Consider the following 27,944-nt stretch of genomic DNA (forward strand, 5'->3'; position numbering starts at 1 on the left):
CTGACACCATGGCTACTGGCTTCAAAAGATGAATCTGGAAAGCTAAATGTTTTCTGGTGTTTGAGGGAGGTGTTGGGAAAAACAGCTGGATATTAAATTATGTTTTGGCTAAAAGCTGCTTGAAGTTAAGTTATACGCACTTGTAATCATTTCTATTGCAAGGCAAAAATACCAGTAATTAATTGTGGCAATGTGACAGGATTTAAATAAACCAAACAGAAATCTGGGTAGCATATAAAATGTAAATATCTGAAAGCTGCCAACATTTTACATACTGAAATTAGTTCCACTTGCAATGGCATCAGAATGAGATTCTCCAGTTAATAACCTTCTCTTCACCTGAATCTAGTCTTGACAACAGAAACACCATCAAGAAGTAAAAAATGGGAAAATGGCTTCTGTTTAAACCAAGGAACTCTTAACTGTATTTTGTATTTTATCACAAAAAAGCTCAGTAATCCGAGGTAAAGCTGCCAGATGTTCAGGTTTCTCCAGACACAGCCCTATTTCCTCCCTGCACTCCTACTTTCCCCCTCCAAATTCCATCCTGGAAAAACAAAAACAAACAAACAAAAAGGACAAATTTGGCCATTTGCCTGCAATTTACAGATGCTGGGCAACATAGTCAGGTGGTAGCTCTAATGTGGCTGCTTGATGTTTGTAAATTCTTGACAATGTATATCCACCATTTAGGATTCACAGTCTTTAGCCATCTCAGAGTGAGATGGACCAAGTTTTGCTTGTTTGTTTTAAAGAACAAGTCCCTCATTTCAGAGAAAAAATAATGTCCTGAAAAAAGAGGGCCCAGCTTCAATATGTTTAATATCAAATACTTATTTGATAAAAATACAGAAATTCCAAATGGCACAGAAATAAAAAACCAGATTTCCTCTACTTCATATATATAATCTAACCACTAAGTCACAACCACTCCCTCATTCTTTTGATTTCTTAACTATTCCTTACAGAGATGAGTTTTAAAAAGGAAAGTTGATAATGCCTGCAGCTCCAGGCAATTTACAAATTTATGGTTACTGCTTTTTCTCAAAGAAAGGAGATGTGTCTTTGAAGTATCATCCACATCCTGGGTACCTGCCCTCTGGCTGAACCAGCAGGTCACAGGAAGCAGCACCCCTACTCCTACAGCCAGTTTGTATGAAGCCTTACAAGTTGTACTCAGCAGTTCACTTGGCAGCACATACATCTCAGCTAACACAAATCGAGGAACACCTATTTCACATGGACTAAAAGATTTTCATATATTTAACAGATGCAGAGCTATGCAGCACCATGAACACTATGGTACTTGAGAGCTTGGCCAAATGAAGAATTTTAAGTACAAAAAAGACTTTCAGTCCAAAAGCAATATACATCCAGGTAGCTGCAGAACGAAAGTTTTAAGAATGAAAACTTGGATCTAATCAGATGTTAAGGTCAATTTAAGTCAATTTTTCCAATCTCTATAAAAGGCACAAAATCTCTCTGCCTCTCAGAGACATGACATTTTTGATTATGTTTATTAATGCATCCTTACACAGGAGATAACGACATCCCGGCATGGATGGTACTGTGATTTCTACAGTAGTCGTAACCACTGCATACATGGAATCTGATATGTAAGGGCTTTTCTTCATGGAAACCCCAAACTTATTAAAAAAGCTTCACAGGGATTCAGTGAAACACACATGGAAACCCTGAATATTGTTACTTATGATCTCTGGCCAAACTTAGTATCATTAACAATGCACGTTCATATTTATTGCCAAAAATTATGCTGGCACAATATTGCAAGATTGAAACTCAAGATTCATTTAAAAACCAGATATTGTAAAGTTAAAAACCAGTACAGCTTTAATCCCTCATCAGTGAACATACATATTACCAACATAATCTCTATTAATAACATCATCACATCCTGATTTCATGAGACTGTCCCAACTTTTAACAACCATATTGTGATTTTGAGAGCCCAAACCTGTTTCAGGTTGTTACCAGAGGTCTTTTGCCATTGACAGGTCTCCTGATTTCATCAGAACAGGCTACATGGCCTTGGTCTCATTTTTTTTCAACTTGATACAAGATGGTATGAAAGGGATGAAAGGGCACATACGGCAATTCCTGAACTCCAAGTTATCCTAGAGTGCTTTAAGCTGTCTGTGGTGACAATAAACAGTGGATCTAGGTGGATCAATCCCTGTAAACCAGAAGTATACAAGCCAAAAGTCCACAGTGTCAGCCTCAGAATAGGACAACAAAAATCTTACTGAATCCCAGACTGACTCTGTATTTGCATTTTACATAAAAATGGTATGCTAAACTGAAAGAATGTCTGGAAAAGAAAAACATACACGTCTGTCTGGTATCATAGCAAATTCAGTAAGCAGCTCTTCACAGACAAAGTGGAGAAGTCATCTGAGCTCAAGTAAAATGGATTAGTTTTCGCCAAAAATCAATGCAAAAACATGAACCAGACACTAGCAGCTGAACCTCAAAATCTTCAAGAGTAGCATGGATAAAGAGCTCATTTCCATACAATCCCTCTGGATTGAACTGAAGCAAGAAAGAAAACTGACATCTGAACATCTGGTACCACCACAATACAGAGTATGAAAAGCTCTTGCTACCCTTTCATTTCTGTGGCACATTGCAGGACTGAAATTACTACCTGGGATAGTTCTGAACCATGGTCAAAAGATGTAACAAGTCACAAATCCCCCATGCCAAAAGAAACAAAGGGTACCCTAGCCATCAATCGGGAGCCAAGCTGCCTCACTGAACATACAATTTTAAAACCCACCACTAAGCAGGTCATGTTTGAAAGCAAGGTGCTCTTTAACTTAGTAAAACATACTTCATGACTTAAAGACAATTCACTGACAAAGATCTTTTTTTTTCTCCCATAAGCAACCATAAATGTATGCCTCTTACATTCTCTTAAGCATCAAACATTTTGGTGTATTATTTTCTTAATTTTTGGAAGACCTAGGGCCAAGCTCATTAATAAATTTAGTCTTTGAAAATCAACTACATCTACTTAGACAAGGAAATTAGCCAAAGTTTGTCATTAAACTTGAGACTCAGGCCAACCTGACCTGCTTAAGGAAAATAAAAAAAAAGAAAACAATAATCATCAACATCAATTCCTTGCCACACTGCACTTGAGTAATTAGCTTACTGAAACCAATTAAACACATGAAGATGCAGTTATAAATAAATAAATGCTAAAATGCTAGATGAGAAGACTTAATTATTCTGCCAAGTCCAATAACAGACACTAAAAAGATTCCACATTCCTTTGGCTGACAGGTTTAGAAAGGATACCTTTCCAATCCAAAATACTCCACCAGACAGCAACTAAAGATATTCTGAATATGTTCACACTCAAATCAAGCAGGTTTTTTTTAATACAAACTCCTATGAAATCAGGTTCTCCAGAATACAATAGTACCTCAGGCACAAACAACAGATTAAATAAGAGTTCCTCTACCTTCAAGCCATCTGCTAGTTTGCCAATGAAGCTCCAGGGAAAGAATACTTAGAGCAGGCTTCATCTCACCTAAATTTATCCATCTGAACTTTTGACTTGAAGTATAAATTCTCTATTTAGGCACTTCCTACAGTCAGCTGTAGATGGGCATTCCTTAAGAAAATGAATCCCACTTCAAGATATATATCCAAAAACCTAACTCATCTGTACCTTGAAGTTAAGTAGAGGTTTATCCCACCTGTCATTCAATGGTCAAGTTAAGTATAATCATGCAGTAAGGAAGGTAATCATCTCACTGCAATGGGATAATAATAAAATGTTGAGCTCAATCTCTCTACTTTTCAATCCATCAAAAGAGAACAACATGTTTCACAAGCATCTCTTTTAAAATTGAATGAAGCCTATTAGGGGGGCATTTCCTCTCAAACCACCTTAATGGACTACCTGAATAGCTATATCAAACTAGGCATTTAAGATAATGGAAAAATGAGCAAGACAAAACACTGACTTAATGGACAGCACCACAAATATACATTTAGATTTAGCTGAGCAGATACTGAAATTTCACTTCCCTAGCTTTAATCATACAAATAACCCATTTAGAGTCTTTTGAGTTTCAACAGTGTTAATTTAAATTGACCGTAGCATTGGTAGGGGGCGTTGGCACAACATGAAGTCTAGAGGATGAGTCTAAATCCATCTAAATCTATTTGGAATACAATAAAGCAGAAAGCATGCAGAACACAGAAAATAACTGAGTCCATGGAACAACCTGGGCTCACAGCAGCAGTGTTAAGTTCATTACTTGTCATTAGAACTAACTACATCACTGTGGACCTTGCCAGTCCAGTCCAATCCCAATGACTTGGCTATACAGATTACTCCTTGAAATGATGAAGTCAGTCAAATTTTGGTCAGACTTAACGATCTTTGGGAACACCAAGGTGTAATATGATTTCAAGCCTGGATGCTTATCCCCTAAAAACTGAAATAAAAACACCTAGCAGTTTTCAGTCAATTGAACAGTTTGTGGAAAAAAGTGAAAAACACATCTTTCCATCCTGCTACCTATCTCAGTTAAATTCTTAGTATCTTTTATAGCTTTGCAAATAGAGAAAATACTGTTTTCTAACACAGATGCAGGTCCTCCAATAAGATAAACAAGTCAGCTTGCAGTAAACCAGCTTTATCTAGCAGCTTGCAGTATGTTTAGTGATTGGGACAATCTGCTGACGTTCTACAACTCTAGGTAAAAAAATCGCATTATAAAAAAATCGCAACAGACAATTTTTGCTGCAATACTTCAGGACATGCCCATGTGTGCAGCTCCTGCAGACACACCTGAGCTACCTTACATGAGGACAGCAACATGAATATGGCAGCCAGCAACAAGGCATAGTCTTGTTCAGTCACTCACAGATGTATTCCCTTTTCGGGTGGATGCTGAACCTCATTTAAACACTGCTGCTGCAGTTCCAATAATCTCAGCTCAACTGTATGAAACACTGTGCTGCGTGTGCAAATCAGAGAAATGTCTTGATAGCAACACAAAAGCATTCCTATGGGCGGATACCACTTACTGCTCAGCTATCCACTTAAAACAATGAGAAAATGCTGGACTGATTTCCTAGACCTTTCTGAGACAAATGTCAGATACGTTCTCCCTTAACATAAAGGTCAGTTTTCTGCTCCTATTTCTTCCTTGCTATTTCACCCTGACCCAGAATACTTGAATTAATGGATCTCACCTGAGGACATTTTTTTTTTTAATACCCATATAAATTTAAATAATTTCTTTTATTTGAATTAATTAAGTTTCCTATTTCCTATGTAAAGTAGAACAGCATTAGTTACCTACCTTTTACAGACTAAGAAAGATAGGTAGAGAGGAGCTCTGTGGTAGAGGAGGCAACAAATGCAAGAACCTAAACAAGACGGAAATAAAATTTCCATTGAGATCAGTGGGTGTTATTTAAATCACATACTGCTGTGGGTCTCCTGACACCCATTCATGAGCTTCAAGACATGATGTTAAAGAACAGTAGGGACCAACCAACAATATTCTAAAACTGTAATAATAAGTATAACCAACCAGACAGCCAATGCACTTAAATCACTATCAAGCCCAATTATAAGGACCGCTGTAAACCAGTAAAAGTCAGAGTGTCATAAGTTTAGCCTTCTTTTCTCTTCCACTCTTCATTCTTTCAAAGGACAAAAAGGTTTCCAGAATAATCCCCTACACACCATATGTGCTCTTCTTCCCAATTCCAAGGTCTAGGATTATAAAATGAAAGCTGAGATCCCCACAGTTATATAATTTCTTGAGTTAGGACCTCAAGACACCAATTAAATGCAATAAATCAGAATTGACAATGGCAACACTAACACTCTCCAGGTGTCTACAAGCAACGTCTCATGGGTAATTACATGCCAGTCAATTGGTCAAAAACATGAGCTAAGGAGCTCAAAACCTTGCCATTCCCTTTAAAGAATTTTTAAAGGCAATCTATTCGGTCTGCATAAAGCAGGCTTGACACTCCTTGCACGCTTACTAATGAGTCTGCTTCCAACAACCATCGTCACTCCTTTAATACTCTTTCTGCGTTTGCAGTTCTATTGCTCATAGAGGATGGTGAAAGAACAGGTCAGGTATTTTCATTTTCATTTGGATTTTAACTCTCGGAATGCCACACAACAGCCACACACATTTTAAGGCACAACAACTGAATCAAGAGTAAAACTGACGGAATAGAAAAGATCAATATTCTGTCATTTTGACTCTTTACTACCTCTACTTTCTCCCTCAGTAAGACAGAAACCAGTATTATTATTTTCTTAGCATTCTACTTTTGGGGTACACTCGCTTTATATAGGACAAAGGAAAAGTGAACAGGATCTACATAATTTGTAAACATTTAAGAGGTCAGTATGTAACACTGTCATATGTAACACACAGCAGGAAATATTTGCAGACTTCAAAGGCTAACTGACAGTTTTTTTCCTAACAAAACAGCATAGGGATTCCAGCTTTCCTAGAAGTGCTTCTGCTGCACTGAGGAGGAACTCAGTCTTATCCCATCCCAACAGCCTGAGAACCTACCTCGCAATAGTACTTCTTCAAAAGAGTCATTCTGGAGCTTAAAAACTCTCTTACTCTAAAAGGTTTGCTGATGGGGGAAAAGCCTAGATTTTCCCAGGTAGTTTATATGTTGCTTCCCTTCAACTCTCTTCAGTAGCTAACAGCCAAGAGTACAAACCATACCACACATTCCAAGATTCTTATATCCAAAACTAAATCTGAATCAGCAAGTGTCTACTACACCTTGAATGGCAAAAATAAAAATAATCTATGATTATATAGTTGAAAAAATATTTTTTGTATATTTAATAAAAGTGACATTTTCTGTATATTTAATAGAAGTCACATTTTCTGTAAAAAAAACTTAAATAAGCATCTTCAATTACATACTCAGCAGAAAGTAAGACAAAGAAAGGGCCCAATTTTCCATTTGAGAATAAAGGCATTTGGAACAATGCCTATACAAACCTCCTAATTTCTACTCTGTTAATTCCACATGATTTTCCCGTAAGCATACCTGGTTTTCTGCAACCAATTTTGATCTGCATAAATTCTTCCCAGAAAAGGAACAATTACCTAACCTAATGATTTCTCCATTAATGGACATATTGGCAGCAACGAATAATGGAGAAAGCCTTGATTAGTTTCAGGAGAATTCTGATCAGCATAAACAGGTATTAGATCAGGAAGAGCCTTAGCACAAGTTTCCTTTCAATGCAGGACATTCAGTGCGCTGAGGGAACAGGACTGATCCCGGTATTCTGAGAAGACAGAAGTGTACACAAAATGTTTTTTTGCTTTTGCAAGGGATGGGCATATCCAAGGCTTGATATCCAAAGATGTTATACTAAATGAATGAAATATCTGGTCTTTAGATGCTAATAGCCCCTCTTCAACTGCAGCTTTAGGGTCTGTCTCTCTATCCTATACATGGGCTGTGACACAGTCCAAGATATAGCCCAAACGAACAGGAGGACATAATTCCTTTTGCAGCCTCTTCCCAGCCCCACTCCAGCTACAGCTGTAGGCTCTGTCTCTCTCCCTACCCTAATGCTAGCCCCAGCTCAATGCATCAGCACCAAACCATACTCCCTAAAAAGTCCAAACCACCATTTTCTCACGAATTTTAGTTCCTTTATCAGGGAGTGTTCTTCAAAAGCCAGTTTGACGTTAATAAACATAGTCATTATTACAAATGCAGCTTTTACTCATTAAGCCACAAGAATACAAAGTGGCAGTTAACCCCTTAGTCACTGAAACATGACTACATAGCAGCAGTTCTACTATAATGCTGCCTTTGAAATATATGACTGTTGACCGAGAACTGGCTTACTACTGTGTTTTCCCTCTCAGCACTATGAGAAGTTAGAGGGAAAAAGGACAAATACTTTTGAAGGGAAAGGATAATAGTTTAGCATCTGAAATGTATGAGAGATTTACCACAAAAGGATTGTCTAAGTTCTGTCTTTTTAGCAGTTGAATTAGCAAGAAAACAAGTTCAGGAGTCATGCTTACAAAAGGGGACATACTGGAGTTTGCACATCCTTAAAGAATCTTAGCCTACTTCTGGACGGGTTGCTTAAACTTCTGCAACCTCAATTTTTTCAGCAGTAAAATGTAATTAATAATCCTATGTTTTCAGGCAGCAGGACTATGAACCTTAATTCATTTAAATTCCGTGAAAGTCTTTTGAGCTCCTTGTATGGAAAGCTTTATTTAATAAATATTCTTATTATCCCAAAGGAGCAGCTGTAACAAAAAAATTCCTACTTATTTTATTGCTTATTTCCATTTGCATATAACTGTCCAACCCCCTAAAAGGAGCACTTGACCACTTCTTCCTGTTCTGATAACCACTTACAGTAGTCAAAGTGTGTTATATTAGAAAAATATATTCTAGTCCAACGCAAAAACATTTTTACCAGTGACAGAAAAACCCAGATGTTATGACTATCAGGATTTTAACAGCATTTTCAAATTACTTAATGTTATTTTCCTGAGTTTCATGTACATTTTAAACTAGATTTGTTTCTCTGTTAAAATACGTTCTAATCTCTTTTGCTGTCTTATCTAATGAATTAGAATGGCTTCAACTCTTTTTTTGGACATAGAAACAGAAATTAACAGAACACACTGCTTTGATTTGTCCGTCTACAAACAAGCCCAGAGGTGTTGCTAGTTCTCAGCCAATATTATACTGTTCTTTATTTATATTTCATCTACTCCTAAATAAAATCACAATGAAAAGAAAAAGAAAACACAGGAGAGATGCTGCAGCCTTAAGTAATACTGGTTAGAGCAGAACTCAGACGTCCTCTTTTAGCTTCCAGGGTGAAGTAGATTCCACTGAGAGCTTCCATGTGCTACTAAATCAGAGATGTTTCCCTTGAGTATAAATGCTGGGACGAAAGCCTCATAGATCTGAACAATCACAACTATTAACAGGTTTTTTCCCCAGCTTGCAAAGATCATGGAGTCAAATGCAATTCACTGAGTACGAATCTGACCAAAAAACTGACAGAAACACAATGGGCAAATTCTTGCCCCTGTTGTGAACCTCATCTGGTTGGAGAAAAACTTAAAGGCTCCAACTAGTCCTAAAGGACTAGGACTGATAGAAAAATAGCTACCCAGAAGACAGCTCTGGAGAAAAGACTTTTAAGATTACTCTCCTCTGTCTACAGGCTATGTCATACACAGAACTTAACAGGAGTGGGCCACACGGTGCATGAAAGGCCACAGATTGTAAAGTATGCAACACAAGGATCAATGAGGAATGATTAAAGTAATTTAGATGGCCCACAACAAGAGTCTAAGACAAAACAAGGCAGTCTTCAAACTCTCAACATCTCAGGATCTCAAAGATTTGGCTACAGTAGAAAGCCACAGCGTCCAGAGTCCTGCAAAAAATTCTATAAATTTTTTTTTTACATAAAGTGCCATATAATCTTTAAAAAAGCTTCATGCAACCTGAAAGTCAGCAGCACCGAGACCAAAAAGTCTCTCTGCATTGCAAAGGTAGACCTGCATATTACCGAGCTATGGAAAGCAAGCCAATATTCCTTTCTGCTAAACTGATATGCTCCTTTCAGATAATTTCATTTGCGATTTGGACCTAATGTTACACTTGGAGGTGTAAGTAGCACCAATAAACATGTTATTTCCTCAGACAGAAGGTTTCAGGTTCGTTTAAAGAAAGGCTTCTTCTATATAGTATATTCTGACATACTGGGTAAATACTAGCTCCTGTTTCTCTCACAGAGCTTAAAGAGCAGGATGTAGCACAATGTCAAAGGTATCTGCTTGTCTCAGTCAACACAAAGCCAAGCCCCAGAAATCATCTAACATTATATACTGACTGCCAAGTACTGTTTGAAAACCGAACCTTTTAAAATATCAGTTTCCTTAGTCTAAATTGCATACAGTATCTTTGTAATAACCTCCTTCTAGATGTGCTACACCTCCTTCTCAGGATTCAGAATTGCCACTTATAAGCAACCAAAGGAACAAAATGTTTCTATTATTTATGTTGATCCTTATCACAGACAGTAAAAGGATTTTCATCATCATGTCAGCCCCTTTATTCTACCTACTCTGCCCAGTGCTTAAGAGCCTCAGCTGTACCCCAGGGCCCAGCAGTCAAAGGCAAATCCCCTATACAAAGTTTGCTTGTCCTAGCAATTCTTTGGAAAACAGTATGTAGGCAAAATGAAATGCAAAGTAAATAAAACCACTTCAACTACCTTGCCATGTAGTTTGTGGACATCGTATCTTATTTGAGCAAATTCACGGAGTCCAAAAGATCCTCCAATGAGATACAGCTGAAAACAAAATGAATACAAGTATGTTAGGACTATCATGAAAAAGAACACTTTGCATACTGACCCAACTGATTTACCAAGGATTATTCCAACAGAAACACCAGGAGCTGAAGAAAATAATATATTGGAACATAAGTATAGGAGCCTTCTTCCATTCTCTGGGCCTAGGTGTCACAGATTTCCTTCTTCATACAATACATGACACACACTTTCTAGGGACTTACTCTCCTTTTACTCTTTCCTTCCCCTCTCCATGTGGTTTCCTGACACAACTGCAGCAAGGGAACCTTTACCTCACTGCCACAGGATTTATTCTCATAAATCTTCAAACTCTACAGAGAAGTAACAATGCCACATTGACTTACTCTGATGTCTGTGGCTGAGAGATCTAATTAAGCTTCTGAACAGAGCATGACTGTAGCTGAAGTTCAATATTATATTATCACACAGACTAAAAAGTCATATCCATCACACCTACCCTTTTATTATTGCTTCCTTAGTTGTCCTGCAATTCCCTCCACACCTGTGAAGCTTATGAATAAAGATAATAAAGGGAGAAATGAGAGGAGCTTCATATCCACATAAGAAAGAATAATTTAATGATTTCATATGACAAAGTGATACCACAAAACTATGTATTTTTACCATTAGAAATGGATAGATCAACCAAAGATCAAGCATTGTTAAAAAAAAAAAAAAAAAGAAAATCAGCTTAGCAATCTAGCTACTTTGCAGAAGAATTGGGCCTCTTGCTACTGCTCTAACCTGACAGACTGTCTGCTGTTCTCTGTTCAAGGAAGATGCACAGGAGGCCAAAAGGCTACACAGTTAGAGATGCACATCTAAAGAAGGTGGAGGCATGAGGAAGCTCTAAGGACCTGAGTGAAATTAAAAAAAAAAAACAACAAACAATCAAAACCTGCCACCACCACCCTCTTTTATCATGCCACATTGCTTTTACAGTCCCTCATTACAGGCTGTTGCTGCACTGGTAACTTACACACTGCTGGCTGATTTCTTGCTACATACTAGGTTTGCAGCAATGGCCTGTGTCCAAGAACCGTTATAATTATGCTGCACAGGTAGTCAAAATGCATGTTTTGTACCACAAAGTCATAGTCATTCAATTTAAATTAGAATTAAACAAACAAACAAAAAAAGCCACCTACATTTATTCATTCTCAAAGTTGCACACTGTGTGATTTCCCATCAAGCAGGTAAAACTACTCACAACCATGTGAACACTCTCCACACACATTCAGATCCTACTAAGTTACAGTGGTCCCCAGGAACTAATGTACTCTGTTCATAGAAGAAGGTACCCTTCACCAACAGCCAGAAGTTAAAGGCTCCAGATCCTCTTTCTGGCCCTTTTGATAAGTCTAAACATCTAGCTGATAATCAGAAACAAAGAGATAAAAATTTTGCAACTCTAAGACCCAGCTGCAAGGCCACAGAACTCTGATTTCAGAAAGCCAATCAGAAAATCAACACATGGTAGCAACTTAGCTTCCCGCAATTAAAAATATAAATGACCAAAAACTGCATGGCACTATACTTGTGTCATAACTGTTTCAAAGAATTAATGATGATCTTGCAAATACTGGATCATGAAAATACTCAACAGAAAACAAGGGGGAAAAAAAGTCTTCCTCGTGCCAGTAATTGGTAAGAAAGAATAAGTAAGGAAGCAGAAAATAAAGTGTTAAAATGGTTTAAAAGAATCTGAACATTATTCAATATTTAATTAATCAAATCAGAATATTTGTCAGCTGAAGATATGGTAACATATGATGCTGAAAGTCTTAAAGATCAGACTATAATTGAATTCTAACATGGCTGACACCTCAGCATAAATTTTCATTAGCTGATCTTCTTTAATTCCTAACAAGTATTATATTAACAGCCAATGAGTTAACAGACTTTCAGCCCTAATAAAGAGAAATCAGAAATGCTACAGACAAGTTTATGGTTGTTACAAACCACAACTTACTGCCTTTTTGTATATGAGTATGTTGTCAAAGAGTGGCAGGCCAAAGCAACTGCACTAGAAATGGTTCAATTGTTAAACCACGCAGAAAGTAGCAATTACTTGTAACATCAATTAAAAATTAATTTCCCCAACAATAAACTTACATGGAATATATACCATTATGAGATGCAATATGAACAAGTGGCCTGTTCCTCATAACCCAACTATTATTTAACATAATGAAAAGGTATCCTATGGCTTACGAAGACATGCTGCAAGCTAAAAAAGAAATTATATTCTTTAGCTTTGATCATTTAAAACTATGTAATGGACACTGCAACTAAGGGAAATCAAGTAGAGGGTTTTTGCATGAAGTAAGTCACGTACTACTCCTTTTGTCTCATCACATCCCATCACTTATATGACAGCAACCATCCATTACACAGTGCATCTTACATTTACAGCTACACACGATAAAGTTGATACACACACGACTCAATTACTGTAGACAGGTTGTGACCTGACACTGCAGTTTCACTCACACCACCTTTATACTAAGGGGAAAAAACCCACTTGGTTTCTGATGTACTTTGCTCTTCATACAGCATAAGCAGTGTAACTAGCCTAGCAAGTTGGCACATTTCACATATCAGGCAGTACCAGTATAGTTGCTCTTACATTTCCAATACTGCAATGGTTGATGAATCTTACAATGAAACATCAGTTAAGCTGAGACATTGATGCTGTTAGAAAGTACAAATGATGCTGAAATATTACACACTATAATGCTGGAAGGTTATTAAGATTAAATAATTTTCCAAAGCACAGAATTCATACAAAAAATATAAATGTTTGCAAGTTTACTTGACCAATGCTCTGAAGAACCAAACATGATGTCTGACTTCATTGCAAAACCAGACAAGAATCAGCCATATTTAGCACTTAATCAACCAATAGCATGTCAATATAGTCAGCTGACAGCCCTGAATCACAGCATGAATCACATTCATCTACACAAGCCAGAGCAGCAATGGACAGCTATTCAATTACATTTCTGAAAACTGTGTTCAAAAGCCAATAAAAGAAGGTATAAATGAATTTATGTAATAATAATGCCTTCAAAGGTAGCAAAGGACTCAGTGATTGACAATACATTGAGTAGAAATACTAGTCTTGGTGTCCTTTCTCTTTTGTTGTATTACGATGGAAGATGTCCTCAGTATCTTTATTTCAGTTAACTGTATTTATAGACAAGTAACAATAATGCTGCAAGAGTCTCCACTTAAAATAATCACAAGTGGGATAAGACTCAAGTTAAAATTTCCAGCAACATTATCAGCTTGTTGGCTTTGCATATTCGGTATGTCTTACATACGTTTCCAGTTTTCCAACCTGTAAAACAGAGAAAACCTCTATATTCCTTGCAAAACACTCTTCAGGTAAAAAAGCACAACACTGGACAAATTTGCTCAATGTAAGCCAAGGGCAACAGCAAAGTCCAGCATGTTCCATCCACTAGTCCAGGTATAAAGAGACAGGAGAAGCTATTCAGGACACCATATAAATAAAAGTTAGGTTGGCAACATCCTAATGAAGTCAGACTCAAGTTCACTCTCTAGTTAACTGAAAAGGAAAAATGCCACATATAATGAAAACTAATATATATTTTTCTTCATTACAATTTTAGATTCATACAGATACTTAATGTACATCATAAAATATTAAGGCACTGGCATCTGAAGGATGCTCAAGCTGGAAAGTTCATATATACCTGCATTCTTTTATTGTGAAGGAACTATTCATTTTTATGTGCTTCACAATGCAGAGAATAAAACATTATTATATAGTGAACATCATCTGTCTAGTTACTTGAATGCTTTCAGCAGACTGAAGAAATGATAATAACTTCTCACTTTTTCCTTTACACCTGAAGTTTAATTTAGGAAGGCAAAAATCATAAACCATACTAGTTAGCCAGCACTTAACACCAAAGCAAACAGCTTAAGAGTACTGCTAGCACAACCCCCCAGTAAAGATCCCATATTGGATTAATCCTTTATGTTTCAGTGAGTACACAAAAAAACCCCACAATGTTGTAATGCAATTATGCATGCATGGAAGACTTGTATGTTCCAAAACAAAATGAAAGATAGGATGTGACATAAGAGCACCATCTGTCACATACACTCAGCAACCTCAATAAACATTTTATGTAAAAAAATGACATAAAATTATCTTTAATAACATTCTTTTAAAATTCTATTTGTTCACTTCTCCATTGGGAAGTACGTTATGCAATCAGTTATGGATGGCATCAGACTGATCCCTTGAACCACATCTTAGAATGGGAAATACTTGTATTTGTCACCAACTACAATGGATGGTCACTGAGGGCTCATAACAGCAGAACTTAGGACTTACAACAGATCCCTACTTTTTCAGTTTCCTGCATAATCTAAAGCAGCCAACTTCACTTCACTGGGTTAATAACAAGAAACTATTTCTTCGGCAGCACCAGCAGTTTGGCACATTATAGGCATCCCTGCTGTTAGAGAAAACCATTCCTACTACAATACCAATTGTGAAAGCCAGATTATTACAAAGTCATAAATCTCTAAATTAACCAAATGACAATGTTTAGTGCTGACAACACAGATCACGAAGTAGTAAAAAATGTTATGATACATATCACTGGAGAAGGAACACAGTAATTTTCTACCCTCTTCTTCAAGACCGCTGCTGCAAAACTCTCCAGCTATTCATCAGGAGCTTCAAAACTAGAGCAGTCATAAATTATTTTCATTATCTTTGCAGTGATAACAGCAAAGAGAGTTTTGGGGCTTCCTTTTTAAAGAACTGTCATAAGTGCAGTGCAAGACTGGTGAAAGATGGCAATCTGGTAGTCTAGAAGACTGAAGTCTCTTTTCTGTTCCCTAAATAAAGTAGAAGGGCAAATTACCAGTCCCAGAAAAGACCCAGGCAAGTCATCTTAACCTGAAGTGCCCCCCTCTGCCAGCTCTAACTCTCTAGAGTTTATTTCCTACAGCCATTCCTGCACTTGGCTCAAACACTGAGACTGCAAAGAGAGAGAAACGGTGCAAATTCTCAGAAACTTCCTAAATCCTCTCCGCACTCTCAATGGAAGCAGAAGTGGGTCTACCTTTACTTCTTGTCTGCAAAAAACTGAATTCATTTTTAGTTCACATCGGAGGCCTCCTTTGGGGTAAAACAGAAACCAAAACTATGCATCCATTAGTAGTTATTTCGTTCAAAAGCACATCAAGGTAAGCCTGTGCTCTGACTTAATGCATGTATTAGCATTCACATATTGTAGAAAGGCAGAACTGCATTACTTTCAAAAAAGGATGAAATATGCCAGTAGATGGATACCCATGCTGGCAACCTGGGACAGAAGCTGGTATAAACTGGAGCCAGTGGTAACTGACTGATAAAGCAGAAGAGTGTAGTTTTCACAGTATGTAGAACACGTGCAGAATATTAAACTTGGCCCAAGGTATCAGGTTAATTGGCTCCATGTAAGACCATGTTCAAAGCAACGATCTTAAAGATTGCAATTTGAGTGGCTACAGGCCAGGGTACAAAACCAAAAAAACTGTCCATAACCTTTCAATGTTACTATCCAGTGTCTTAGGAGAAAACAAAACCTTTGTTTATTAGAATATCTGATTCATAACAGGTTTTAAAACACAGAAAATGCATGTAATAGAAACCAATCTAAGAATAATGCAGAAGAGAGAGAAACCTGTAAGGTCCTCAACATGAATGAGTGGAAAAGGCCATTTTCAGCCACTGCACTGTCATTTTGCATTACACACATTCCTTGGGCTGGTCAGACAAGGGAATTTCACTCTGCAGTTGCCTGAAACCAAGTTTGCCCTAGTGGTCAAGCTGCAGTTTCTAAACATCACCTTCATTTTCTCCATAAGCTTCTAAAGGCCAAAATTTCAATTCCCTATTGAAATTATCATTCCCAGTACTCACAGGTTCAAATCTAGCCAAGATAATGAAGTACAGTGAGAAACTGTTTACATCTCGTGGCAAGCTGGTGCTCCTGTGATGTGTTAGGCCCAGCTCAAAACAGCAATAAACTGAAACCAGCATTAAAGAACATAAAGAAGCACAACTAGTAATATTTCCCTATTGACAATCCTAGACAGGGAATGAAGATTAATTTTTACTCTACAGAACTTTTAATCTTACATTTTTACCATCAACACCCTTGAAGATGTTGGAGACTTAGAGCAGGACTAAAACCACACAGTTTTAAACAGGCATGTCTGTACTTCTGTTTCTGTTCTGACGATCAAAAGAGAACCTTGGTTCCCCCAAGTGCCAGACTGGTCCATTCTAACAGCATTAAACAATGCAAATACACACTACGTTTTAAAATGAAACAGAGGGGAAATCTCAAGTACTAAAGAGTGACTATTTGTTTGTCACCTATATCTGGAAAACAGTTCTCAAAGATTAAGAATGAAAAGTTTAACATGTTGATTCAAAAGGTGAGCTCAGAAGTTCTAAGAGATTACAGTCAACTGAAAGATGGAAGTAAACTAATTCAGACTGCACAAACTGCAGTCCACAGAAGCCCATTCAGCTTTAACACTGGCTTCCACACCAGCACAATAGTTCCAGGGGGTGGTTTTGTCTCAAACAGCTCCACACTGTGGATTCAAACACACATAGATGAACAGGAGATGCAAAGCAGAAGCACAGTAGAAGTTGAAGACGCATCTCATCATAGGCTTAGAGACCCAATAATTACAATTTGAGTCACTGAAGCATAAAGGCAACACTATGTTATTCACTGATTGGGGGCAACTGCTTTAAAATTCTAAAAACAGTTTTGTATTTATTGCTTTTCTAGGTTGCAAATGTAATACTTGAGACTTTTACAGGCAATCACAATTTATCTAGAAATATTAGAAATCAGAATTGTCTTCTCATGGGTAAATGTTAACTTCTATTCATCTCTCAGAAGTGCATTAACATTTAAATCACAACTGTTCTGTGCACGTAAAATTTTATTGTAAAGTTACATGAAGTAATAGATATTAATAAAAGTCCTGCAATTCAGTATTATGAATTGTCCAAGGCAATAATGTGAAAGATGTTACAATAAAACTGGCAATATCTAAAAGTGAAAAATGCTGATTGCAGTAATCCTTCTTCAAACAATATCAGAAGATAATGTAATAAGTTTTTACTCACAGACACCAATAGCAACAACAGATCTCAAAGATGATTACTTCCATATTTCTCGGTGTTCATATCATCTTTTTACAGGCAGATCCTCCAGAATCTGTGAGGAAAAGTGTGCCTTATATTCAGCATACCCCAGGACTCAGAATTCAGCAGTTTTTTATGAAATTAACTAGGAATGCTGTATTTAAAGAAATCTTTGAAAACTTAGCTATTTGAATGATAAAAATATCCCATTAACCCTGTAAAACTTTCACTTTCAGTGGCTCACAGCACAACACAGTATCATTTCAGAATATTTGCAAAACATTTCTGGGCATCAGTCTTTGCTCCCAGACGACCCTGACTTCACCAGTGAACAAAACTAATCCACAGACATGTAATTTCATTTTCTGATATCTGCAAGAGGTGTTTCGTTTTGTCAAAATAACTGGCTCATTAACAAAAGCCTGAGATGTCACTGATCTTCTCTACTGGTGCCTAGAAGCACTGACAACATTGCTGCAGAACTGTTAGGGACTCGCTCAAGTCTGACCTTTTTTCTTGTCCTGTACATGACATGCATTATTGGTGTCTCTTGACCAAGTGTTTATCAAAGTAAACTTGCACTGTTCCAGGCAGCAATGTACATAGCATTGTAGCACAGTCTGTGTTCATCAACACTGATAGAAGTAGATTTTAGAAACATATTTATTTATTCATAGAAAAATCTTTCACTGTTCCAAGCTACCCCTATCTTCTCCTTTGGCAACACCAGGCACACCATGTAAAACACCAAAGACAAGACCCAGAAGGAGAAGCAAAGTACTTGGAAAAGTACTCATTACAGGATGGGGGGGGGGACCCAAACAGAAATATGAAAAGAGGTCAAAACGTACAGCTATAGATATGGAGAACGTTGCATCATAGTGCAAATCTGAAAATGTGCCTTACTACATACACAGCGCAATATACTTATCTTCGGTCTGCAATGAAAATCGCCAAATGAACTTAAAGAATTTGAAAACTCCTTGCCTGGAATCAGACAGAGGCAGAACCACAAAGGCAAGTTTTGGAAAGTGGCACCAGCATACGAAATAATAGGTTTTTTAATATGTGTTTTACATTTGTTACTGCTTTGCAATTTTGAAATCCTTACATGTTTCCTCAGTTATATAGAACCACCATTTATACTTGTCAGAAAAAATAACTTTCAACAACCTTCAAATGTTCTAACTGCACTGGAGAAGTAACCTTACATGTTCGGTGTCTCATGACACCGAGAAAGGTCTGACACTCGATCTACTAGCTGCAAGACCAACGAGCCATGCTCTCTCAGGATCCTACAGAAGCATCACTGCAGCAACATGACATTGACAGACATATCCTTTTCATCAGGTAGAGCTGGTTGTGGAATCTAAAGCAGCAGAGACTGAAGTTCTTCTGTAATAGAACCATGCTGAAGACCTGTAAGTTAAGCTTCATGTAACAAGGAAAGAGTTCCCATTATCATGATAGTAAACAGCGATGAAAATATAGGTGACAAGGATGTTTAAGTTACCACAGAGGTGGTACGGTCCTCCATCATCATAACAGCAAATTTTAGATACATCTTTAAGGTCACTGGAGTTCCTCCTAACATCTACAGAGATGTTACCACCTTCTGAAATGCTTTGGGACCACGCATTTGGTAGCATTTAAGCTGTTAAGATATTCCATACCAGGTTACATCACTCTCTCCTGCATTTTCACTGTTTTACTGTTTTGTGCCACACAGCGATATTTTATCTACAAAGTTTACAGAGTTAAAGGAAAATTCGCAAATCAAGGTTTCCCAAAGGGTAAAGTCCTACCCCCTAGAGCGTTGCTGGTGCTCACAAAGAAACATTCTTAGCTATTGAGAAAGTATGACTGAAAACTGTGATTTACACATCTTACTCTGAAAGCTGCTGTCAGTATGAGGTTTAAAGATCAGCCAAGAAAATTCCTTCTTCACTGAAATATTCTAATAGCCCCAAGCTGAAAAAAACCACAGAAAAAACTATCAAGATAATTTACACTAAAAAGTAAGAATATTTTAAAGATACATTTCGGGTGTTGTGTATTGAGACACTCATCTGCCATTGAATAGGATCTCTTTAACCTTGAAGCTTTCAGGAAAACTGGTACGAGGATTCTTCATTCAAATATGCAGTGTAAAAAGGCAAGATATGAAAGCCATCTGATTATTTTTTCCATCAAAAAAGCAAATATGGTACTTATGAAAAGTCCAGCAGTACTGAAGAATAGTACTGCACCTGTCTAGCGAAAAAAAATTATGTACAGAATGCAAGAATCTAACAGAAACTTTTGGTTTCAGTATTATTAACAAATTCAGCAGGATTTAAAGGGCTGCAAAGGCATGCTGCTTTTGATTCTGTGCCTAGATTCACTGTCTTTTTTGCTGTAATTGATCTTTTAGCACAATTCTGTTCAGCTTCAGAAATGCCTTCAGAATTCAGTAGACAGCTGGGGAACTGACAAGAATTGCATGAATTTTCCTTTTTCTTCCTCCCTGGGAAGCTTTTGGGCAGCAATACAGAAACATTCTGAAGTATTCACAAGGGAGAATAATTTTAAGGCAAGGAGACATGAAATCCTGGAAAGAAATATAACAGAATATTCTTCTATATAATATTGTGTCTGGAGGAGAGAGCTCTGTGGTAACAGGAATGGAATGAAATTAGGCAGTACAAAGTCAAAGAAATCAGTCTTAAAAATTTCTGCTATGATCTATGGCAAACCATGCAAAAACACTAAGATGGCCAAAAGGACAAACATAGGCCTATCTTGGCCTGGGAGGCTGAAGTCCTGGCTCCAGCACTAAAGCAGAACTGCAGCCAGATGGTTGTTTAGCCTTTTCTTAAAAACCAGATGCATGTATCACGAGTGCTCTTTCTTAACAAAGAATAATATTTTCCTAACATCTGATAATTTCCCAAATTATGAAAACCAATCACCACTCTCAATATGTAAGAATTGCTCAAACTTTTCTAAAATAAATTAAGTCAATTCCTTCAAGCATTCCTTAAAGGTGGAACGTCTGCTTTATCTTTTAGCTTGCTCTCCTCTAGTCTTTAAGAGTTCATCTTAAACATCTCCAGCCTTTTAGGTTTACATTCATGCAGCAGGATATCTAAACAGCTTTAACAATGTGCTTGGTCACTTTAACAAAGGTATTATAGGAAGAAGTTGTATGCCATAACAGGGAGGGGAGTTGCTAATGCCCATGATTCACAGAACAACAACTACTTTGTTGTTCTGTTTGGTTTAACTGTTTCCATTTCTTACAAATGCCTCCATCAATATTGTGAGAAAAGATACTTTAGCGTATTCAACTGCATTAATAATTTCCACTGAAAGTCCTTACTCTAGAACCTGTGTAAAATTCCTTTAAAATAAACGGCCTTGAACTTTTTTAACTCTAACAAGTGTCACTGTCCTCTGGACCACTCCATTTTTCTAAGGCAAGCTGCTGAATATTTGAGGAAGATGCCATTAATTTCTCTAGGAGCATTATAAGAGTTTTGGAATTATCCTTTGTCTTATTCTTTATCCACCTTGAAATGTACTTAATTTTTGCAAACCAATTGTATATTTAGAAAATGAGACATGACTTGCACAAACAGAAACCATGCTGGTCTTGGTGATGCTTTTGTCTTCCTCCCTGAGTTTTTATCCATAAGCAGATGTGAATGGCTTCATTTTTCCTCTAATGAACACAGGTACTTACGACAGGAAAGTGCAACCTAATGTGCACTAATTACAGAGGTAATGTGTATAAGAGAGTCTTATTATTTTGTTTTATTCCTTTGACAGTATTTTTTTCTAACTTCGACTGCTCTAAAAAGTTATGCCTCAGCACTTTGAGCACAACTGTAACTATAACCCATCAACTCATTTCACTCCAATTCTTTCCATTTATTTAGATGTACAAATTATCAGACCAACAGTGCCTCTGCAGTTCAAAATCCATTGAAAAGCTAAAGCAAGTAAGAAAAAAAATATAAGTGCTGTTGTAAATAAAAAAAAGAAACCACAAAAAAACCCCAAAAAAACCGTAACAAAAACAAACCAACACCAAGATGCACTCGCCTCATCTTCCAGCTAGGAATATCTTCAGGGGTATATTTTAAAAGTCTGTCCCTGAGCTCTGAAGACCTCCGGGCAGAGCGGGCACACGGCTCATCCCCTCTCAGGGCACAAGGTGGGGGACAAAAGCAGCGCCCATCGGCCACACGCGTCCCCCTCCTCCTTGACCGCAGAACTCCACCTGCCGCGGTCCGCCCACGACCAGCAGCGCCCTCCCCGCGCTGTGCCGGCCCACGCTGCCCCCCCCCCCCGCGGCGCTCACCAGCAGGGGCACCCCGAAGGTCATGGTGCGGCCCCTCCACAGCCTCCGTAGCTTCTCCATCCCCCCCCAGGTTCTCCCGCCCCGCGGGCCCCGGCGCCGCCCCCCCGCCTCCGGCCCGGCCCTGCCGCTTCCGGCGGAGCGCGGCTCCGCCGCCACAGCGGCCGCTCCGCCTCGGCAACACTGGTTCCGCTGCGGCCTGTGAGCCGTGTGAGCTCCGTGCCCCGGGGGGCTCGACGGGGGGAGCTGCGGTGGCAGAGCCGCCACAGCGCTGTGGGCATCACCCACGGCTCACCCCTCTTCCCTCGCTCACACCCACGCACCCCCTCTGCATGCACACCTCTCTGATTAAAGCAGTTCTGAAGGCCTAGCCCCTAGCTGTATCATTCATTCTGTAGCCTGGTTTCCTGTGGAAGGAAGATTACCGTGATCACATTGTCTGTTTTTCTGCATTGTTATCCCTTATCCCAGTCAAAATGAACTAAAAAAACCCCTTTATAGTGTTTTCAAAGTAAAGTTGGCTACAACAGCACCAACAGACAGCCTTACTCTGAGATTTAGAATCAATAGTTATTCATACCTGATAGGAATTAAATGTGCCATCCACTCGAACACCACTCAGCTACAGCCCCATTCACAATGGTACAGCACTGACCTGTTAGAGACAAGAGCTCATATTCTCCATGGGCTGCAGTGTTTTCCTGTATTACTATAGCCTGAGGTTCTGCCATGTTCTGGTAGCCTGTGGCAATGGCAGAATGGAGACAAAGAATGACAGCTCCTCTTTTGCGTACTTCCTGAGTCACACTACACAGGCTTTTCACAATCCAATTCATTGCCTGATGGCAAGCAGAGCAGGGATAAAGTGGAACAGGGCACCTGCTGCCTCAACTCAAAAAGTATTTTAAGAACATTTGAAAATGAAACACTGATGATCACTTCCTTTGGTCTTATCCATTAATCACATCAAGGAATTGGTGGAGATACTTTTCTGAACATAACAACAAGCCAGCACATATGTAGGAACTAAAATGAGAAGAAAATCAAACACATATAATAAGAAGATAAGCTAATATTATTGCAATCCTGTGTCCACTAACTTGTTCTGAGAGCCTTACCAGCCTAGAGACAAATAAACAGAACTGAAGAATAAAAGAAATAATATAGCAGGAAATGACTACTTCTTGAGTACCTCAGTAACACAAAGGAAACATGGGTTTGAATTCCAGATATGCAAACTGTCTGCTGAGAGCAGTGAGAGCAAGAGAACAGGTCTGTGTCCATCCCCATATTGTGCTGAGCCTGGCATGAATTTATCGCGGAGTATGGGTTCAGTGCTGGGTAACCAGCTCACCCAAGGCCTCTGAAAGCACAACTGTTCCCTCTAAAACTTTGTAACAGTTTGAGAGATATAGGCCTCAAATCACAGACTTAGGAAGAGGAAAGCAAATGACTAAAAAGAAATCAGTAAAAATAATCTGCTGAAGTTAAGAGAGTTGCTACTATAGATAAAGACATACTGAGAAAAGAGGTTATTACTTACTTTCCTCCTCCTCTTTCCCTAGAAAGTTTGTTTTGTACCTCTAATATTCCAGTGTTAGAGTAACCCCACCTTCAGTCTTACTGTCCCACCTGAATACTATTAGGTCACTGCTAGAGCCATAACCCACAGCTGCTGATGCCCATGTGCAGAATTGGTGCCCTCTCATCCCAACTTTTAAAAGGGCACCAAAAGTCCTGGCAGTAAGGAGAAGGTTAAGAGTTTGTTTCAGTGCTGTAGGGTGCTCTTGTTAAGATTTGTAAGCTGCTTTTTTGTTTTCATTGATAACTGGTGGTATCTAAAATTGCCCCATGTTGTTATGCACAGAAAGCAGCAAGAGAAAGCAAATGTGTAACTAAGTACAAATATGATATAATTATATAGTAACAACAATAATTTTGTAATAATGGGAACAGTAAACTAGGATTTTAAAATGTCTTCATGTTTAATAATCTCAAATGCTGTTAAATTACAGAGGTAAAACTATCATCAATATATATTTTATTTCCACAGTGTCTCTTTGTTCTTTGTTGGTTGGTTGATCACCTTGAACAGAGAGGGGTGAGGAGAAATACTTTTGAAGATTGGAATAGATTCTAGTTTTGATTCACAGCACAGGTTTAATACCTCCTTGATGTGACCCCTACTGTCATAAACAGACAGACAAACATAAAAGTAGGTAAACAAACATCTGGGGTTTTTTATGACATTCACAGCTCTCCTCAAGTGTTGTTCCCAATACTTCAAGCACATATTCATGTTCCCAAGGAGGCTGAATGCATTTTTCTTGTCCAGGTTACCATACAGTCAATTAAGCATTTTTTCCTTTGTGAAATGTGCCTCTGGAGCCCTAGTTCTCTCCTAGATGAGTACATGATGCTTTGTCTGGAGCTCAGGTGCAGAGCAGAAACACAAGGGTGATGGCTGGCTGGCTGGCTGGCTTTTATCACAACAACAGGAACTACATTTTTCCTACTGCAGTTTCCCTGGCCTAGACAAAAGCTCTGGGAAAGCCTCTTCTCACTTTTCCCTAGAGAAGGACCTTTAAAATTCACTGCACATAATGTGCTGCTGGCTATTGGCAGAAACCCTGGAAATTTCAGACAAATGAAGCTTGCACTGCCAATTTAGGCTGCAATGACCACGACTGCAGGGGAATAGAGAGCGAAATAGTACGTTGTGTAACATGGTTTCTGGGCAGTGGCATGGAGATCAGGATGGAAATCTTATTAAACATTCCTGGACAAACCAGAGTAATCAAAATTGGTGTTGGAGTCGTTACTAAGAGCTGCAGAATTGCTCATAATGCAGCGTTGGCTGTGAGCAGCCAAGGTTAATAAAGAACATGACTTCAGTACAGAACTTGCAGCAATTTGTACAGAGGATGAAAAAGAGAGGCGTGTTATCACAGTTTTGTTGCCCAACCATGCATCACTTCAGGAGGCAGTGGCGTGAGGCCATCCTGTGAGTTACACTTCCACCCAACAGATCTCTCCAGAGCCTCCTGATTTGCTAAGGCCATGCACATGTGACAAACCATTAACCACTGTCTGTGCAGATATGATGTACATCATAGCCAAGACCTTCAGCCCTGAAAGCACATACTTCTATATACCTGAGCTAAAGAAACAGCTGGTTGGATTTAGCATGCAATTGTGACCAAAAAAAAGGAGCATGTCATTCTTTCTGGGTGGAGGGTGGAAGTTCTGACTTGGCAGCAACTGTTGAGAACAGCATTTCTAAAACAGCAACCCCCTCTCAACATGGTGCCTGTTCATCTTTTGTCCTCCTTTGTGTAGCCAAGAGGAGTTGCAAGGCAGAGAGGGGCCCTGAATTTCCCCTTTGATTTTTTCCTGCACCTCCTGTCTAGAATTCCTAGTGAGGTAATTGAGTAGAAGAGTTAGTGTACTTGTCCTCTCCTCCTCCATTGCTTTCTCATTAGCTGTCAGAATTAGCATAAATACATCTATAAATACATCCAAATTCTTGTCAGGATTCTTGTCAGGAGCCAGCCTGGAAAGGTCAGTGAGCCAGCTGTGCCCATTTTTCATGCCACTGAAACAGTGCACACAATGGAAGGCACCATGGTGACCCATGCATTGGAAGGGTTATCTGCACTTTCCAGATGTGGCCCTAAGTTTTTCCTCCACCTCCAAAAAGGGAGGAGAAAGGAACAGGTTCACATTCTTTGGGTTCACCACTTATTTTTTACTTTTTTGGGTTGGCTCAAAAATAGGCCAGGGAAGGATGGCTATATTTTAGGTCTGTGAGTGCAGGAGGAAAATCTAAAGGAAATACTGACCCTCCCAACAGATTTACTCTCCTTTTCGTTCGGCTCAGAAGGGCCATTCCCCAAAATATAACCAGCAAATGTCAGCTAGGAGAGAGATTCCCCAGGGAATATGGGGGGAAAAAGGAAACCAGGAATATTGCCTAAAATTAGGAGAACTGAGAGGGGTCTGTGCCAAAAAACATGAATATGGTCAACAGTCATTTCTGCATCTACTTAGCAGCTGCCTTTAACCACCACAGCCTCATCCTCTTTTTGACCCCAAAGAAAAGCCACAGTAACACATTCATTTTCTAGGTTCTTTGTTATTATTGTCAAGAACAGGACAGTAATTTGAGCTCTTAAATTTGAGTACTGAAAATTGGTGGTTGTGGAATAGGAGCACCTTTCATTTGTCCTTCATATGAGTTAGAAACCTGATAATCACAGAAGGGGTGGGGCTAACTGGAGTTTGTTGCTGGTCTAAGAGATGAGAAGGTTGAGTTCTGGCTCTGGTTCCTTCACTGGGTATGGGCAGGAGATTTGTCATAGGGTAAGGGGAAACCCAGCCAAAATGGAGAAGAGGCTGCTGGGCTTCCATGGGTAGGGAGAAGAGATAAAAAGATAAAACAGTTCCAGAGAAGGAACATCACAGTATGTGCACTCTGCCCGTACGCATGCTCTCATGCCTGAGAGATTTAGCAGTTCTCTGTGGATTGAGGGTCATGGGGACCCTGCGAGGAGCATCCAGTTTAGTCGCCACACTCCTCAGTTCTGTGTTGGGGTTCACAGTCATTTTGCCAAGCAACTGTAGTGGCAGCCCTTGGAAAAGGGGCTGAAGTAGAAAGTCTTCCCTCCCCTGTGTTGTCCACTGAAGAAGAGAGAAAACAATGTGTGCAAAAGGGTGTGAGAAATAAATAGGATGAGAGCGTGGATGTTATTTGGGGGCAAGCTGGGCACAGTTTAGACCCGAGTATGTCTACAGCTTCGCGATGTGCCTGAGGCTGAGGGGGCTGCAGAGGTGGAGGGTGACTCCTCATCCGTTGTGTCCCCTTGCTCCTCCTTGTGTAGGCCGAGGCTGATGTGGCTTTGCAGGGCTGCTGGGGTCAGCCATTCCTTGGGGAGGCAGCTCTGGAGGAAGGGGATGCATGAGCTGAAGTAGGCCAGGCGGTTCACCCAGCGGGGTATCTCTCTCCCGCATAATATCTGTAGAGCAAACCAAAAAGGAACATGGTTAATAGTATCAAAACACAAGCATAGAGGCCATGTCATCCCCATCCTCACCACCACTATAGCACAGTGAATTTCCTGTTGCTCAGAAGACAAAGAAGCATCTTCTGCAGTCAGAAGTAGTGTAACTGTAAATGTCTACACAACTGCTTGACATGCACAGAGAGCCCTGCCAGCCATAGCCCTTGTCAGCATCACAGCAGAGACCAGGGAAAACAGTTCATGGCTCTCAATAGCTTTGGTGACTATGTTCTCCCAGCAGTCCATGGGTGAAAGGACAGGCCTGCTGGTGCTTCTCAACCAAGACAATGGCATTCATTTTCCAAGTAGCTCAAAAAATTTGGAAAAAATATTTCAGCTATGGCTGGACAGACCTTGAGCTGAGAAGAAGCTGAGTCTGACTAGGGGGATGGAGATGCCTGAGAAACTGTTCTTGCTGCTCCCTTTTCCTCCTTGGGCTGACATACTGGATCAGTCAAATTACAGTGTTTGGGGAACCTTTTCCTATCCTAGCACACCACCCTTTAATTTCTCCTCATATCCTAAATACGGGAAAAAAGCAACAAAACAAAAAATACTAGGTTCTCACTAGGCCTGTTCCATCACAGATGCTCCTGACACTGATTTGGGTTACACTCTGCTAGCACAGATATTGTTTTCCAATGTCATATCAGATTCAGCACAATGAAACAACTTTCTGCATGCAGCAGACGATTTCTTCAGTAGCACATGACCACACATACATACAGGTGCCAGATTTTAGTAGCTGTATCTGGCTTAGACTACATAAAGATTGTTTCCCTTTACATTTTACCATATCCTGTACAAGACACAGAAGAGGCACGTGGAACTGATCAGCAGGCATGCCTCGAGAGCCTGTCTTTAGTAAATAAATATACTGCCTGTGCAGCCCTACACCAGCCAATAGAGCTGGAAGTCTGTGGCAGGTTC

The 27,944-nt window shown here is 39.2% G+C and overlaps 2 protein-coding genes across 3 annotated transcripts in view; both read right to left on the bottom strand.

Moving 5' to 3' along the window:
* The window catches only part of LOC113946727 (cytochrome c oxidase assembly protein COX16 homolog, mitochondrial), a 46,758-nt gene extending 24,682 nt beyond the window's left edge, over nucleotides 1–22,076 (bottom strand). Inside the window, exons 1-2 of the mRNA XM_027642438.1 lie at nucleotides 21,958–22,076; nucleotides 10,313–10,390 (exon numbers count right to left, since the gene is read on the bottom strand). Of these exons, the coding sequence (XP_027498239.1) occupies nucleotides 10,313–10,390; nucleotides 21,958–22,017 (138 nt within the window). The 5' untranslated portion in view covers nucleotides 22,018–22,076. The remainder of the gene's footprint in view (nucleotides 1–10,312; nucleotides 10,391–21,957) is intronic.
* The window catches only part of LOC113946725 (deubiquitinase DESI2-like), a 71,889-nt gene continuing 54,745 nt past the window's right edge, over nucleotides 10,801–27,944 (bottom strand). Inside the window, exons 5-6 of one of the 2 annotated variants that reach the window (XR_003527530.1) lie at nucleotides 24,845–26,969; nucleotides 10,801–10,811 (exon numbers count right to left, since the gene is read on the bottom strand). Coding sequence is in view for 1 of the 2 variants with exons in the window: in XM_027642436.1 (XP_027498237.1) it covers nucleotides 26,727–26,969 (243 nt within the window). In the remaining variant the exon portion in view is untranslated. Of the gene's footprint in view, nucleotides 10,812–23,936; nucleotides 26,970–27,944 lie in introns of those variants that run through there. The other variant, XM_027642436.1, reaches the window with a different exon arrangement.

The sequence above is a fragment of the Corapipo altera genome, unplaced genomic scaffold, assembly GCF_003945725.1.
Source record: "Corapipo altera isolate COAL_440 unplaced genomic scaffold, ASM394572v1 23b, whole genome shotgun sequence".
Taxonomy (NCBI): Eukaryota; Metazoa; Chordata; class Aves; order Passeriformes; family Pipridae; genus Corapipo; species Corapipo altera.